The 14,091-nt window shown below is 39.8% G+C and overlaps 1 protein-coding gene and 1 long non-coding RNA gene across 3 annotated transcripts in view; one reads left to right on the top strand and one right to left on the bottom strand.

The window, feature by feature from the left end:
• Nucleotides 1-10,787: 10,787 nt before the first annotated feature.
• Nucleotides 10,788-14,091, bottom strand: part of LOC148163657 (ankyrin repeat domain-containing protein 26-like) — a 90,560-nt gene continuing 87,256 nt past the window's right edge. Inside the window, exons 28-29 of the mRNA XM_088025471.1 lie at nucleotides 12,144-12,189; nucleotides 10,788-11,036 (exon numbers count right to left, since the gene is read on the bottom strand). Coding sequence (XP_087881597.1) covers nucleotides 10,897-11,036; nucleotides 12,144-12,189 — 186 coding nt within the window. The 3' untranslated portion in view covers nucleotides 10,788-10,896. The remainder of the gene's footprint in view (nucleotides 11,037-12,143; nucleotides 12,190-14,091) is intronic.
• The window catches only part of LOC148163658 (uncharacterized), a 71,935-nt gene continuing 70,395 nt past the window's right edge, over nucleotides 12,552-14,091 (top strand). For both annotated transcript variants that reach the window (XR_015768757.1, XR_015768758.1), the window contains exon 1: nucleotides 12,552-12,628. This is a non-coding gene — a long non-coding RNA (uncharacterized LOC148163658). The remainder of the gene's footprint in view (nucleotides 12,629-14,091) is intronic.

Raw genomic sequence — 14,091 nt, forward strand, 5'->3', positions numbered from 1 at the left:
TTTTGCCATTCTAACTGGCGTAAGGTGGTATCTCAGTGTGGTTTTGATTTTAATTTCCCTGATGGCTAATGATGATGAACATTTTTTCATGTGTCTGTTAGCCATTTGTATGTCTTCTTTTGAAAAGTGTTCATGTCTCCTGCCTATTTTTTGACTTGATTATTTGTTTTTTGGGTGTTGAGTTTGAGAAGTTCTTTATAAATCTTGGATATCAGTCCTTTGTCTGTAGTGCCATTTGTAAATATCTTCTCCCATTCTGTGGGTTGCCTCTTTGTTTTTTGACTGTTTCCTTTGCTGTGCAGAATCTTTTTATCTTGATGAAGTCCCAAAAGCTCGTTTTTGCTTTTGTTTCACTTGCCTTTGGAGATGTTATCTTGAAAGAAGTTGCTGTGGCCGATGTCAAAGAGGTTACTCCCTATGTTCTCCTCTAGGATTTTGATGGATTCCTGTCTCACATTGAGATCTTTCATCCATTTTGAGTTTATCTTTCTGTATAGTGTTAGAGGATGGTTGAGTTTTATTCTTCTGTATAGAGCTGTCCAATTTTGCCAGCACCATCTATTGACGAGACTGTCCTTTTTCCATTGCATAATTTTTCCTGCTTTGTCGAAGATATTTGACCATAGAGTTGAGGGTCCATATCTGGGCTCTCTATTCTGTTCCATTGGTCTATATGTCTGTTTTGGGGCCAGTACCATGCTCTCTGGGTGATCACTGCTTTGTAATATAGCTTGAAATCAGGCAACGTGATGCCCCCAGCTTTGTTTTTCTTTTTCAACATTTCCTTGGCGATTCGGGGTCTCTTCTGATTCCATACAAATTTTAGGATTGTTCCAACACTTTGAAAAATGTCATGGGAATTTTGATCGGGATGGCGTTGAAGGTATAGATTGCTCTGGGTAGCATAGACATTTTAACAATGTTTATTCTCCTCTTATTAATGTGTTCTATGACATTGATTGACTTGCGAATGTTGAACCACCCTTGCATCCCGGGGATAAATCCCACTTGGTCGTGGTGGATGATCCTTTTAATGTACTGTTGGACCCTATTTGCTAGGATTTTATTGAGAATTTTGGAATCCATATTCATCAGGGATATCGATTGGAAATTCTCTTTTTGATGGGGTCCTTGCCTGGATTGGGGGTTAAGGTAATGCTGGCCTCATAGAATGAGTCTGGAAGCTTTCCTTCTGTTTCTATTTCTTGAAACAGCTTCAGGAGAATAGGGATTATTTCTTCTTTGAATGTTTGGTAGAATTCCCCAGGGAATCCATCAGGCCTTGGACTCTTGTTTTTTGGGAGGTTTTTGCTCACTGCTTCAATCCCTTTACTGGTTATTGGCCTATTCAGGTTGTCAATTTCTTCCTGTTTCAGTCTAGGCAGTTTATAGGTTTCCAGGAAGGCATCCCTTTCTTCCAGGTTGCTCAATTTATTGCAATATAGTTGTTGATAATAATTTCTAATAATTGATTCTGTTTCCTTGCTGTTAGTCAATTTTATTAATTTGGGTCCTTTCTCTTTTCTTTTGGATAAGTCTGGCCAGTGGCTTTTGATCTTATTAATTCTTTCAAAGGACCAGCTTCTGGTTTCGTTGATCTGATCCACTGTGTTTCTGGTTTCTAACTGATTGATCAATGCTCTAATCTTAATTATTTCTCTTCTAATGCATAGCTTAGGAATCGTTTGTTGCTTTTTCTCTGGTTCTTTAAGCTGTAAAGTTAGTTGGTGAATTCGGGGTTTTTCTATTTTTTGAGTGAGGCTTGGATGGCTATGTATTTCCCCCTTAGGACCGCCTTTGCTGTATCCCATAGGTTTTGGACCGATGTGTTTTCGTTCTCATTGGTTTCCATGAATTGTGTAAGTTCTTCTTTGATTTCCTGGTTGACCCAAACATTCTTGAGCAGAGTGGTCTTTAGCTTCCAAGTGTTTGAATTTCTTCCAAACTTTTTCTTGTGGTTGAGTTCCAGTTTTAAAGCATTATGGTCTGAGAAGATTCAGGGAATAATCTCAGTCTTTTGGTGTCGGTTGAGACCTGATTTGTGGTGCAGTATGTGGTCTATTCTGGAGAAAGTTCCATGTGCACTCGAGAAGAATGAGTATTCTGTTGTTTTAGGGTGGAATGTTCTGTATATAACTATGAGGTCCATCTGGTCCAGTGTGTCATGCAAAGCTCTTGTTTCTTTGTTGATATTCTGCTTAGATGATCTGTCTATTGCTGAGAGTGGAGTATTGAGGTCTCCTACAATTAACACATTGTTATCAATATGACTCTCTTTTGGTTAACAGTTGGCCTATGTAGATGGCTCCTCCCATGTTGGGGGTGTAGATATTTACAATTGTTAGATCTTCTTGTTGGATATATCCTTTAAGAATGATATAGTGTCCTTCTGTGTCTCTAATTACAGTCTTTAGCTTAAAATCTAATTTGTCTGATATAAAAATTGCTACCCCAGCTTACTTTTGAGGTCCGTTGGCATGGAAGATGGATATCCATCCCATCGCTTTCAGTCTGGATGTATCTTTAGGTTGAAAACGAGTCTCTTGTAGACAGCATATGGATGGGTCCTGTCTTTTTATCCAATCTGCAATCCTGTGCCGTTTTATGGGAGCATTTAGGCCGTTCAAGTTGAGAGTGACTATTGAGAGATATGAATTTATTGTCATCATGTTGCCTGTGAAGACCTTGTCTTTATAGATTGCCTCTGTAAATTTCAGTTCTATATCACTCTTGGGGTCTTTCTCCTTTTATAGAACCCCCCTTAATATTTCTTGCACGGCTGGCTTAATGGTCACATATTCTTTCAGTTTCTGCTGCTCTTGGAAGCTCTGCATCTCTCCATCCATTCTAAATGACAGCCTCGCCGCATAAAGTATTCTTGGCTGCATGTGTCTGAATAGGTCTTGCCAGCCCTTTCTGACTTGCCAGGTCTCTGTGGATAGGTCTGACATTATTCTGATGTTCCTCCCTCTGTATGTAAGCAATCTCTTCCCCCTAACTGCCCTTAAGACGGTTTCCTTGGTTCTAAGATTTGCGAGTTTTACTATTACATACCGGGGCGTTGGCCTGTTTTCCTTGATCTTGGGAGGGGTCCTCTCTGCTTCTAGGACACAAATATTTGTTTCATTCCCCAGATTAGGGAAGTTCTCAGCTAGATTTGCTCAAATATATCTTCTAGTCCTCTCTCGCCACCCCCTCACAGATCCCAGTAATTCTGACATTGGAACGTTTCATGGTGTCACTTATTTCTCTGATTCTCTTTTCATGGATTCTGAGTTGTTTTTCCCTGGCCTCCTCTTTTTCCTTCTTGTCTATTAATTGGTCTTCTAGATCACTAAGTCATTCTTCTGCCTTGCTTACCCTAGCTGTTAGATTATCTAGATTAGATTGGATCTCACTGATAGCATTTTTAAGTTCTGCCAGTTCAGCTTTCATTTCTGCCCTTAGAGACTCTACATTGCCATTAATCAATTTCTCCATCCTAGCTACTGTCTTGACAATTGCTACCCTGAATTCCATCTCTGACATCTTGGTTATATCTGTATGCATTTATGAATCTGTGGCAGAAGTCACAGTCTCTTGAGTCTTTCCTATTTTGGGGGTTCCTTCTCTGAGTCATTCTGTTGAGGGGTGGTTGAGGGAATGTACAGAGTCCAAATTATTGACCACGACCCAAGCAAGATGCACCTTTTTATAGGAACTTTAGGGTTGCTGGACTCTTGTTCTCCAGGCTGTCTTCTGGGGGAGGGGCCTGCCGTGCTGTTACTCAGGCAACCTTGTTTGGGCAGTTGCCCTACCCCCTGTGGCAGGGGCTGGGCTCAGTGAAAACCCGTTTTGGGGGGCTTTTGTTCTCTGGCGGCTTTCCTTGGCGGCTTTCTGCGTCTCTTCTGAGAGCCAGCGCAGAAGAGATCGTTTCCAACCCTCTCTGCCTCAGAGCAGAAATATCGCAGTCTGTTCTTCGGTGAGCTATCCAGGCCACACTATCTCCGTTTCTGTGTGTGCTGCTATGAACTGCAGCATCCTGGGTTGTGAGCCCCTCAGCAGCACTCCCAGTCCTCGCCTCCTGGTCGGGGCATGTCTCTGCCCTTTGTGTCTCTAAAACCGACAGCCTCCCCCAGTTCCCATGCACCCCACTGCTCCACGTTTCAGTCTGGGGACTGCCCTAAAGTCCCTTCCCTGCCGCTACCGGTGTGCGAGTCTGTGCCCCGTCCCCAGCGCGGGAGGCTATCGCTCACTAGCGGTGTAGGATCCTGACGGCCATGCTCCCTCCTGCTGCCGTTTATCCTCCGATAGCTGCCCGCGGAATCACGGCTCCCCGCTTCATACCTCCAAATCAACCGCCTGTGATATTCTGTTTGTAGAGATCCAGATATATCTTCTTATATCTCAGGGTGATTTCCTGGGTGTTCAAAGTGGTCTGGTAGATATCCAGCCCAATTCAGGGACCGGTTGGTAAAGGGTCCCCTACTCCTCCACCATCTTTTCCTCCCCTGAAGTAGATCCTCAGTTAATGATTAAAAAAACAAAACATATTCTTCAAATAATGAAAAACTATATTATTTAAATAGATTTTTTTAAAGACCCGAAGAAAACTTATTTTAAAAATGCCTTAACCCCAACTGAAATTTCTATGGATAGGTAAGACAGCAGACTGGATACAGCAGAGGTGAAAATTAACTAGGAAAATAGAAGAAATAATTGAGGATATAAGGGAAGAGACCAAAAGACAACCATGGAGACATGAAAGAGAGGTTAAGAAATATGGGGCCTAGATAAGAAAGTCTAAATATGTTTAATCTGAGACACCAAATCAGATTCAAAAGGCCAAATGAATTTTGATTATGTTCAGTTAGCCAGCATACAGTACATCATAAGTTTTTGTTGTAGTGTTCAACAATTCATTAGTTGCCTATAACACCCAGTGCTCACCCCAACACGTGCCCTCCTTAATACCCATCGGTCGGTTACCCCATCCCCCTACCCCTCCCTTCTGTAACCCTCAGTTTGTTTCCTGGAGTCCAGAGTCTCTCATGGTTTGTCTCCCTCTCTGATTTCTTCCCATTCAGTTTTCCCTCCCTTCCCCTGTGGTCCTCCGCTCTATTCCTTATGTTCCACATAGGAGCTTGACTTATTTCACTTGGCATAATCCCCTCCACTTCCATCCATGTCAAGGCAAATGGTGAGTATTCATCCCTTCTGATGGCTGAGTAATATTCCATTGTATATATGTACCACATCTGTAACCATTCATCTGTTGAAGGGCCTCTCAGTTCCTTCCACAGTTTGGCTATTGTGGACATTGCTGCTATGAACTATGGGGTGCATGTGCCCCTTATTTTTACTACATACATATCTTCAGGGTAAATGCCTAGTAGTGCAATAGCTGGGTCATAGGGTAGCTGTATGTTTAATCTCTTGAGGAACCTCCATACTGTTTTCCAGAGTGGCTGTACAAGCTTGCATTCCCACCAACAGTGTAAGAGGGTTCCCTTTTCTCCACACCTTTTCCTGTCTCGTTCATTTTGGCCATTCTAACTGGTGTAAGGTGGTATCTCATTGTGGTTTTGATTTGTATTTCCCTGATGGCTAGCGATGTTGAACATTTTTTTTAATGTGTCTGTTAGCCATTTGGATGTCTTCTTCAGAGAAGTGTCTTTTCATATCTTCTGCCCATTTCTTGACTGGTTTGTTTTTGGGGTGTTGAGTTTGAGAAGTTCTTTATAGATCTTGGATATCAGCCCCTTATCTGAAATGTCATTTGCAAACATCTTCTCCCATCCTTTGGATTGCCTCTTAGTTTTGTTGACTGCTTCCTTTGCTGTGCAAAAGCTTTTTATCTTGATGAAGTCCCAAATGTTCATTTCTGCTTTTGTTTCTGCTGCTTTTAGAGACGTGACTTGAAAAAGTTCTTGTGGCCAATGTCAAAGAGGTTATTGCCTATGTTCTCCTCTAGGATTTAATGGATTCTTGTCTCACATAGAGGTCTTTCACCCATTTTATCTTTGTGTATGGTGTAAGAGGATGTCTCGTTTTATTCTTCTGCATGTGGTTGTCGAGTTTTCCCAGCACCATTTATTGAAGAGACTGTCTTTTTTTTCCCATTCGATGTTCTTTCCTGCTTTGTCAAAGATTAGTTGACCATAGAGTTGAGAGTCCATTTCTGGGGTCTCTACTCTGTTCCACTGATCTATGTGTCTGTTTTTGTGCCAATACCATACTGTCTTGACTACAGCTTTGTAATATAGCTTGAAGTCAGGCACTGTGGTACCTCCAGCTTTGGTTTTCTTTTTGAACATTCCCCTGGCAATTCAGGGTCTTTTCTGTTCCATAGCAATTTTAGCATTATTTGTTCCAGCTCTGTGAAAAATGTCAATGGTATTTTGAAAGAGATTGCATTGAAAGGGTAAATTGCTCTGGGAAGCATAGACATTTTAACGATATTTATCCTTCCAATCCATGAGCATGGGATGTTTTTCCATCTCTTTGTGTCTTCCTCAATTTCTTTCATAAGTGTTCTGTAGCTTCTAGAATACAGGTCCTTTACCTGCTAGGTTACGTTTATTCCTAGGTATATTTTGGTTTTTGGAGCTGCTGTAAATGGAATTCTAATTATGGAACATTATTAAGATAAATAGCAAGACACCAAATCTAGACCCATGATAGCGTACCTGCAGTAAACACAAAAAGAAAAAGAATTCCTCCCCCACCCCGCCCGCAAGAGTAAAATCTTTAGAGCAACCAAAAATTGTGGGGAAAAGGAGCAGAGTGGGGAACAGATTATGTTCAAAGGAGAAACAGGCAGACAGCTAATTTCTAAAGAGCAATTATGAGAGACAAAGGGCAGTGGAATGACATTTTCTGTATGATCAAAGAAAGTAACTACTCACCTAGGATTCTCTATGCTGTGAAAATGTGTATCAAGAGTAAGAGGAAATAAAGGCATTTTTATTCTTTTTTCAAGATTTTATTTATTTGGAAGAGAGTGAGAGAGAAGGAGCGAGAGAAGAAGAACAAGTGAGGGGAGGGGCAGAGAGAGAGAGGGAGAGTCAGACTCCACGCTGAGCAGTGAGCCTGAAGTGGGGCTCAATCCCAGGACCCTGGGATCATGACCTGAGCCAAAGGCAGACACTTAATCAACTGAGCCACCCAGGCGCCCAATAAAGACATCTTAAACAGAGATTCATTACCTGGCAGCTCTCGCTCATGGAAATTTTAAAGAATGTACATAAACAAACAGAAGAAAAATAATCCCAAGTAGAAATTCTGAGATGCAAGAGGAGAGGGGAAAAAAATAATTAAATATGTCCTTCAATTTAAATGAACACTGACAGTATCATATAAAAGTTATAAAAATGTTGAGTATTTTTTAAAGATACAAGAGAGAATTAAAACACAAAGCAACAATACACATAAGTTTGGAGCCATGTAAATTGAGTTAAAAGCATTCAAAACTCCTTGCATTATCATTATCCATGAACAGAGAGGACAAAATCCTCACCAAAATTTCATCATATCAAGAGTAGCAATGTATGAAACAGACGAATGAAATCACAACTAAATTTAGTTTACCTAAGAAATGCAAGGTTGGTTTGACATGAGCACTTAATGTAATTCACGACATTGACAAATTTTTTTAAAATTATCTCAATATATGCAAAACAAACATCTATTATCTTTCAACATTCATGATAAAACTTAGAAAACGAGTAGTAGAAGGGAACTTTGTTAATAGAATCGTAACAGAAAGACCCTAGGTGACCCCATAATAAATGCCCTTTGGTGTTCTCACCTTTTACAATCCTTTGCCCTTAAGTGTAGCCAAGCTCTGTGACTTGACTCTAGCCATTAGAAAATGGCAAATGTAATGGAATTTTGCAGATACAATGGTTAATTTTGAGTTGATCAAAAGGGGATTATTCTATGTAAGCCTGATTTAAGCAGGTGAAACCCTTAAAAGAGGACTGAGCCCTCTCTGCAGTGAAATTCTCCTTGTTGGCCTCATGAGGTAAGCAGCCATATTGGGGAAGCCTACCTGGCCAAGAACAAGGAACAACCTTGCTATAGACTATTTGTTCCCCCCACTCCCAAATTCATGTATTAAATCTTAATGTTCCATGTAATAGTATTTGGAGGTGGGGGCTTTGGGAAGTGATGAAGTCATGAAGGTGGAGCCCTCATGAATGGGATTAGTGCCCTTGTAAATAAAGGATACCTGAGAGAGCTCCCTTGGCCCTGTGCCTTATGAGGAAACAGGAGGAAGACCAGCATCCATGAACCAGGAAGCCGGCCCTCACTGGACACTGAATCTGCCAGTGCCTTGATTTTGGACTTCCTAGCCTCCAGAATTGGGAGAAACAATATAATAAGACAGTTTAGCAAGATAGGTGAATCTAAGCTCAATATACAGAATACTGTTATTTCTATAAGCTAGCAACAAACAGGAAATGAAATTGATTTTTGAAAATAATATCTATAATGGGGTCAAAAGTATTCAATTACTGGGAATAAATCTAAAAAACATCGGCAGGACCTTTATAGGAAATTTTTTAACATTGAGAGTTAATCAACTGAAATACTGTTAGGAAAACTCAGTATTATGTCTTTTCCCTATAAAGTATTTATAGATTCAATGCAATTCTAATCAGAATCTTTGCTTTGTAAAGCGTGACAAGTTGATTATAAAAGACCTATGGAGCCTTTTCCCCCCTCTCTTCTTTCTATTCCCAAATTTTCAGTTCAAAAGCATAGAAACAGGGAGCTGTGGTGGCCCAGAGTGTGGTGTTGGAGCCTGGCTAGAATGGGGAAGGCATAAAAGTGGGAGAGCCACCCTGCAGTGTTGGAACACCCCTGAAAGGTCAACAACAGAGAATGTGGTATCACGGACTGAAGGGAAAGAACAGTCCAGCATGGGGTTTTCAGAGCCTGTGGGGGCAGTAAATCATCTGCAGAAGACGTGGCCTGGCACAGGGTGTCTGAGAAAGGAGATATTTACATGTCTCAAAGTACTTCCCCTAAAATACTAATGAGTTAAAAAGTGGAAAGTTAACATTCCAGAGGAGAAACCTGGCAGATATTACCTCCAGGATCAATGCTCACATCACCAACAATGGGACAAACCAAATTGTAGGTCACATGATAGGATGCAATGAGAAGAGTAGAGGACCACTTCAGTCATACTCTTGCTAAAAATGTATGATCTGAATTTTTTTTAAGTTTTTTTTTTTTTTTTTTTTTAAATTTGTCAGCGAGAGAGAAAACACAAGCAGGGGGCGTGGCAGGCAGAGGGAGAAGCAGGCTCCCCACTGAGCAGGGAGCCCGATGCAGGACTTGATCCCAAGACACCAGGATCATGACCTGAGCTGAAGGCAGTTGCTTAACCAACTGAGCCACCCAGGCATCCCTGATCTGAATTTTATCATAAGGAAACATAAGAAAAACCCACATTGAAAGACATTCTCCATTACTGGAATTAACTCTTTAATAAAAGATTAAAAGTCATGAAAATTAAGGAAAGACTAAGGAACTATTCTAAACTGAAAGAACTAAGAGACACAACATCTGAATTAAATACATGGCTCTGAACAGGACCTTCCGTGCGTATAGGATATTACAGACAAGTGACAAAACTTAAAAATATGATGATTAAATGACAGAATGTACAGGGTGCCTGGGTGGCTCAGTTGGTTAAGCGTCTGCCTTCGGCTCAGCTCATGATTCTGGGGTCCTGGGATCGAGCCCCATGTCGGGCTCTCTGCTCAGTGGGGAGCCTGCTTCTCCCTCTCCCTCTGCTTGCCGCTCTGCCTACTTGTGCTCTCACTGTCAAATAAATAAATACAATCTTTTAAAAAAATGATAGAATGTATAGTTGACATGGTTTGAATGGGTGCACTTATAGGCAGATGTTTTCAATAAATACATGATAGTACTCTAAATGTATTTTCTTTTATGATTTCAATAACATTTTTTCTCTAGCTTACTTTATTCTAAGAATATAATATGGAATACATATAACATACAAAACACAGGTTAATTGACTGTTCTGGTACCAGTAAGTTTTCTGGTCAACAGCAGATTATTAGTAAAGTCAAAAGTTGGGGAGTCAAAAGTTATTCACATATTTCTGACTGCAAAGGGTCAGTGCCCCTAACCCCGACATTATTCAAGTGTTAATTGTATGAGAGTTAATTGTCTGATTGTCAGGGTTGTACAGTAGTTATGTGGAATGTACTGACTTGTAGGATATAAATGCTAGGGGAATCAGGCATAATTTAACAATTTACCTGCAAATCGTTCTGGGGTGGAAAAGTTCTTTTTTCTCCAATTTTTCTTTTCTCTAATTTTAAGACTGTTTTCAAAAAGTAAATCAAAAATAAACAGAAAAGGTGAAAAGCCTTAGGCAAATCTTATTTCACCATGAGGAAAGAGCTACGAATCAGTACTTGAAATTAAAATTAAAATTATACGTAGGTTTTATGGCACTATAAAAATTGTAATATATACAAACACTGACAATAGCCTTAGCAGCAATATATCAAAATGATGTCTGTGTAAACCTCTAGGTCCATATGTAGTAATAAAAACTGGAAAATACAAAAAGGCTATCAATTAACACCACTGAAGTACTAACGACAATTTGGTTGGTTGGGTGCTGTTTAAAAAGCTGGTAGTTGGGCAGCCTGAAGCATGTAAAACTCAACAGTGCTGGTTTCCACATATAAAACCTGCTTAAAAGTTAATTAGGTGCCAAGAAACATAGCTTAAAATATTATATAAACTTTCATTACACATATGATCCAAACCCGTTTCCTTTAATAAAGATTTTCACACATCATACGTTTAGTAGGACACAATTAAGATGTTATACAAACATCCAGTAAATGAATTATTATTGATCTTTCAGAGCATGTACTTTTTCTTCAAAATCTGTAAAAATTCTTTTGACGATTTCTCTAGTAGATCGTACTTTACATGTGGTTCACAAGTAGATTCTAAAGAGGAGGTCTTATACAATGAGTCTGATTCAAATTCAGCAGCAGCTGAAAAGAAAAAATTACATTCTTTATCTAAAATTTTAACTTTGTAGTTAACTACAAGTTAGTAAAAAACAAAGTTGAAGCCTTATGAGTGTTAAGAAGAATGAAAAATATCTGCATAGAACTACAAAATACAAGATGACTTTTAAATATATTTTGCTCATGGTTGCCCACCAAGTTAATTGCTATTGTGGATAAATATCAGAGCTTCTAGTTTCTCATTACGAGACGAAATTACATGATGATGACAGAGCCCACCCCTGAACAACCATATACTATAAACTGAAAAAGCAAACAGGCAATTTTAGAGTTGAATATACCATGACAGGTATAAAACAAGACACTATAAGAACACACAAAAGGGACATCCTACTTTTCTATCAATATTGTCTGCTTTTTGGTGGAGGTGATATGTAAACTGATACCTGAAGTACAAGGAAAAAGTGTGCCAGGTGGAGGGAAGACACATATACAAAGAACATATACAAAGAGTGAGGAAGAACACTTGTGGAATTGCAAGTAGTCTACGCTAAAGAGGTGCTAGAGCAAAGCAACAGAGTAGGGTAAGTAGCGACAGAGAAGGCTGAATAATCTGGCAAGAACCAAATTGATTTGGGTGTTTTTATTCCATATAAGGAACTTGGAATTTTACTCAATGGCAAAAGGTAAACCAATGACAAAATCAATGACTGGAGATTTAAATACCATCTGTCAAGTGACAGCTATATGGACTATAATTGCTTAACTATTACTAAGACAAGTCTGGTTTTTTTGGTCTTATACCACTAGCAGAAACAAGAATTTGAGAAATCCCACTTATTCAGGTTGACGGTTCCATAGGAGAGGCAGAAGTGAAGAAAGATTATAGCCAGAAATAATAACAGATACGTAGACGTTTGGAGATTTTTTAAAAAAGTCTGAACAAACACTATGATTAAATGAGGAATAAGTATGTTCTTCATTATGTTTATGTTTTACATTTTTATTAGATAGATATAAAAAAATTTATGTAGTACCTATTATCCAAACAAGGGAAAGGGATGCCATTTACTATTCATAGTTTATTTCCAAAATCAATGATCATCTTAATTCATAAATTTGGCAACATACCTTCTTCTAGTTCTCTAGTTATATTCCTTTCCATCTCCCGCTGCATCTGAAATAAGTCAAATATTATTTATAATGTTCAAGTTAAAGAGACATTACTGTAGGAATTATATATAGCTTATGAAATGCGGTCTTTAAATAACACTTTTAGAGACTAAAACTAAGTTAGGGATTGCTTCAATAGAAAGATAATCACATAAATAAAATAAATCCCTACTTATTTTAATCTTAGGTAACTGAGAAGAAACATATGTAATGCTATTTAGATGAATCTGATAAAAAGTACAATTAATATAGGTCTATTGAATATAGACTTTCTGGAAGAAGAGGAAGATGGCGGAGGAGTAGAGGACCATAGTTTTGTTGGTCCCTAGAATTTAGCTGGGTAGCTTTCCCCAAATCATTCTGAAGACCTGTGAACTCAACCTGAGATCTAAGAAAAGAACTGTTGCAATTCTACAAATAGAAAAGCAACCACTTTCTGCAAGGTAGGAGGTGTGGAGAAGCGAATCTGAGGTGGTGTATGGGAAGATAAACCGTGGGGGCGAGGGAGCCTACATAAGCCGGCTATCAGAAAGTGATAAAGCAGTGGTGCGCAAATCGGAACTTTTAGAAGTCCGCTCCGGCGAGGGACATCCCTGCTTGAAAGGCACTCAGGTGGAGAAGCAGGGTGGAACCCTAGGTGGAACAGCCTTATCTCAGGATCCCCAAGGTCACAGAAAGAATGGGGGTGCCTGAGTATGGGAGAGTTCCCAGGCATTTGAGCAGTGAAGCCGGCTGCAGTCAGAGAGTTGAGGAGGGGGGCGTTCAGCTCAGTGTTGCCATAAACCACAAACCGCAGCCAGTTGGGCGACCGCTCTCAGAGCAGGGGCCATACAAGTGGCAGAACCAGGGCAAGACCTCCCTCCCTCTCCCAGGAGGAGCAGCATGAATGCATGCCACAGGAGACTGCAAAGTTTGGAAACTCCAAAGGGAGTTGGTGTGGCTGAGATAAAAATGTTCAGTCACAGGCTGGGTGTACACAGAAGGCAGACAGAAACCAGGGAGATAAGAGTGATTGACAGCTTCTCCGTGAGGGCACACTGAAGAGCGGAGGGTGCCAGCTTTCAGCTCCAGGGCTGGACGCTGGGAGGCTGACATTTTCATTCTCATCCTATAAAGTGGTGCGGAAAGCCTTCAGGGAACAAAAGCCACATAGAGCAATCCCGAGGCCCTGACTTAGGCTGGCCCCTGGCAAGGGCAGTGCAATACTGCCGGAGCAAAGGCCCCTGGGAATCAGCACAACAGGCCTCTCCTCCAGAAAATCAGCAAGAACATCCGGCTAAGACCAAGTTTACCGATCACACAGAACTGCAAAACTCCAGCACTAGACGAAAATACTATATAGAAGTCAAGGCTTTTTCTCATGATTCCTTAATCTCTCAATTGTAATTTTTCTTCCTTTACAACCAATTTCTTATTTTATCAACTCGTTTTTTAAAAATGTTTTTAACGTTCATTTTTATAATTACATTCTATACTTTCATTGTATTTAATTTTATTTTTGCATATATATAAGTTTTTCTTTCTTTACAATTTTGGGATGTAGTTTCTTCTAACAAACAGACCAAAATACACCCAGAATCTAGTGTATTGCTCTGTTCTCATCAGCTGTCCGATTATATTCTCTTTCGACTTTAATTCTTAGTTTACTTATTTTTGTGGCTTCAGGTCTCCTCTGATTTGTTAAGAGTAGATTTCTCTGGGGGCGTTGTTGCTCTTTTAGTATTTTGTTCTCTCATTCATCTATTCTTCTCTGGACAGAATGACTAGATGGAAAAACTCACCTCAAATAAGAGAACAAGAGGCAGTACTGACTGACAGGGACCTCATCAGTATGGATAAAAGTAAGATGCTGGAATTAGAGCTTGGAATAACAATCCTAAAGATACTAGCTGGGCTTGAAAAAGCA

The sequence above is a fragment of the Eumetopias jubatus genome, unplaced genomic scaffold (genome assembly GCF_037043125.1).
Source record: "Eumetopias jubatus isolate StellerSeaLion01/CBP00866 unplaced genomic scaffold, mEumJub1_p1.0 scaffold_8, whole genome shotgun sequence".
NCBI classification, from domain to species: Eukaryota; Metazoa; Chordata; class Mammalia; order Carnivora; family Otariidae; genus Eumetopias; species Eumetopias jubatus.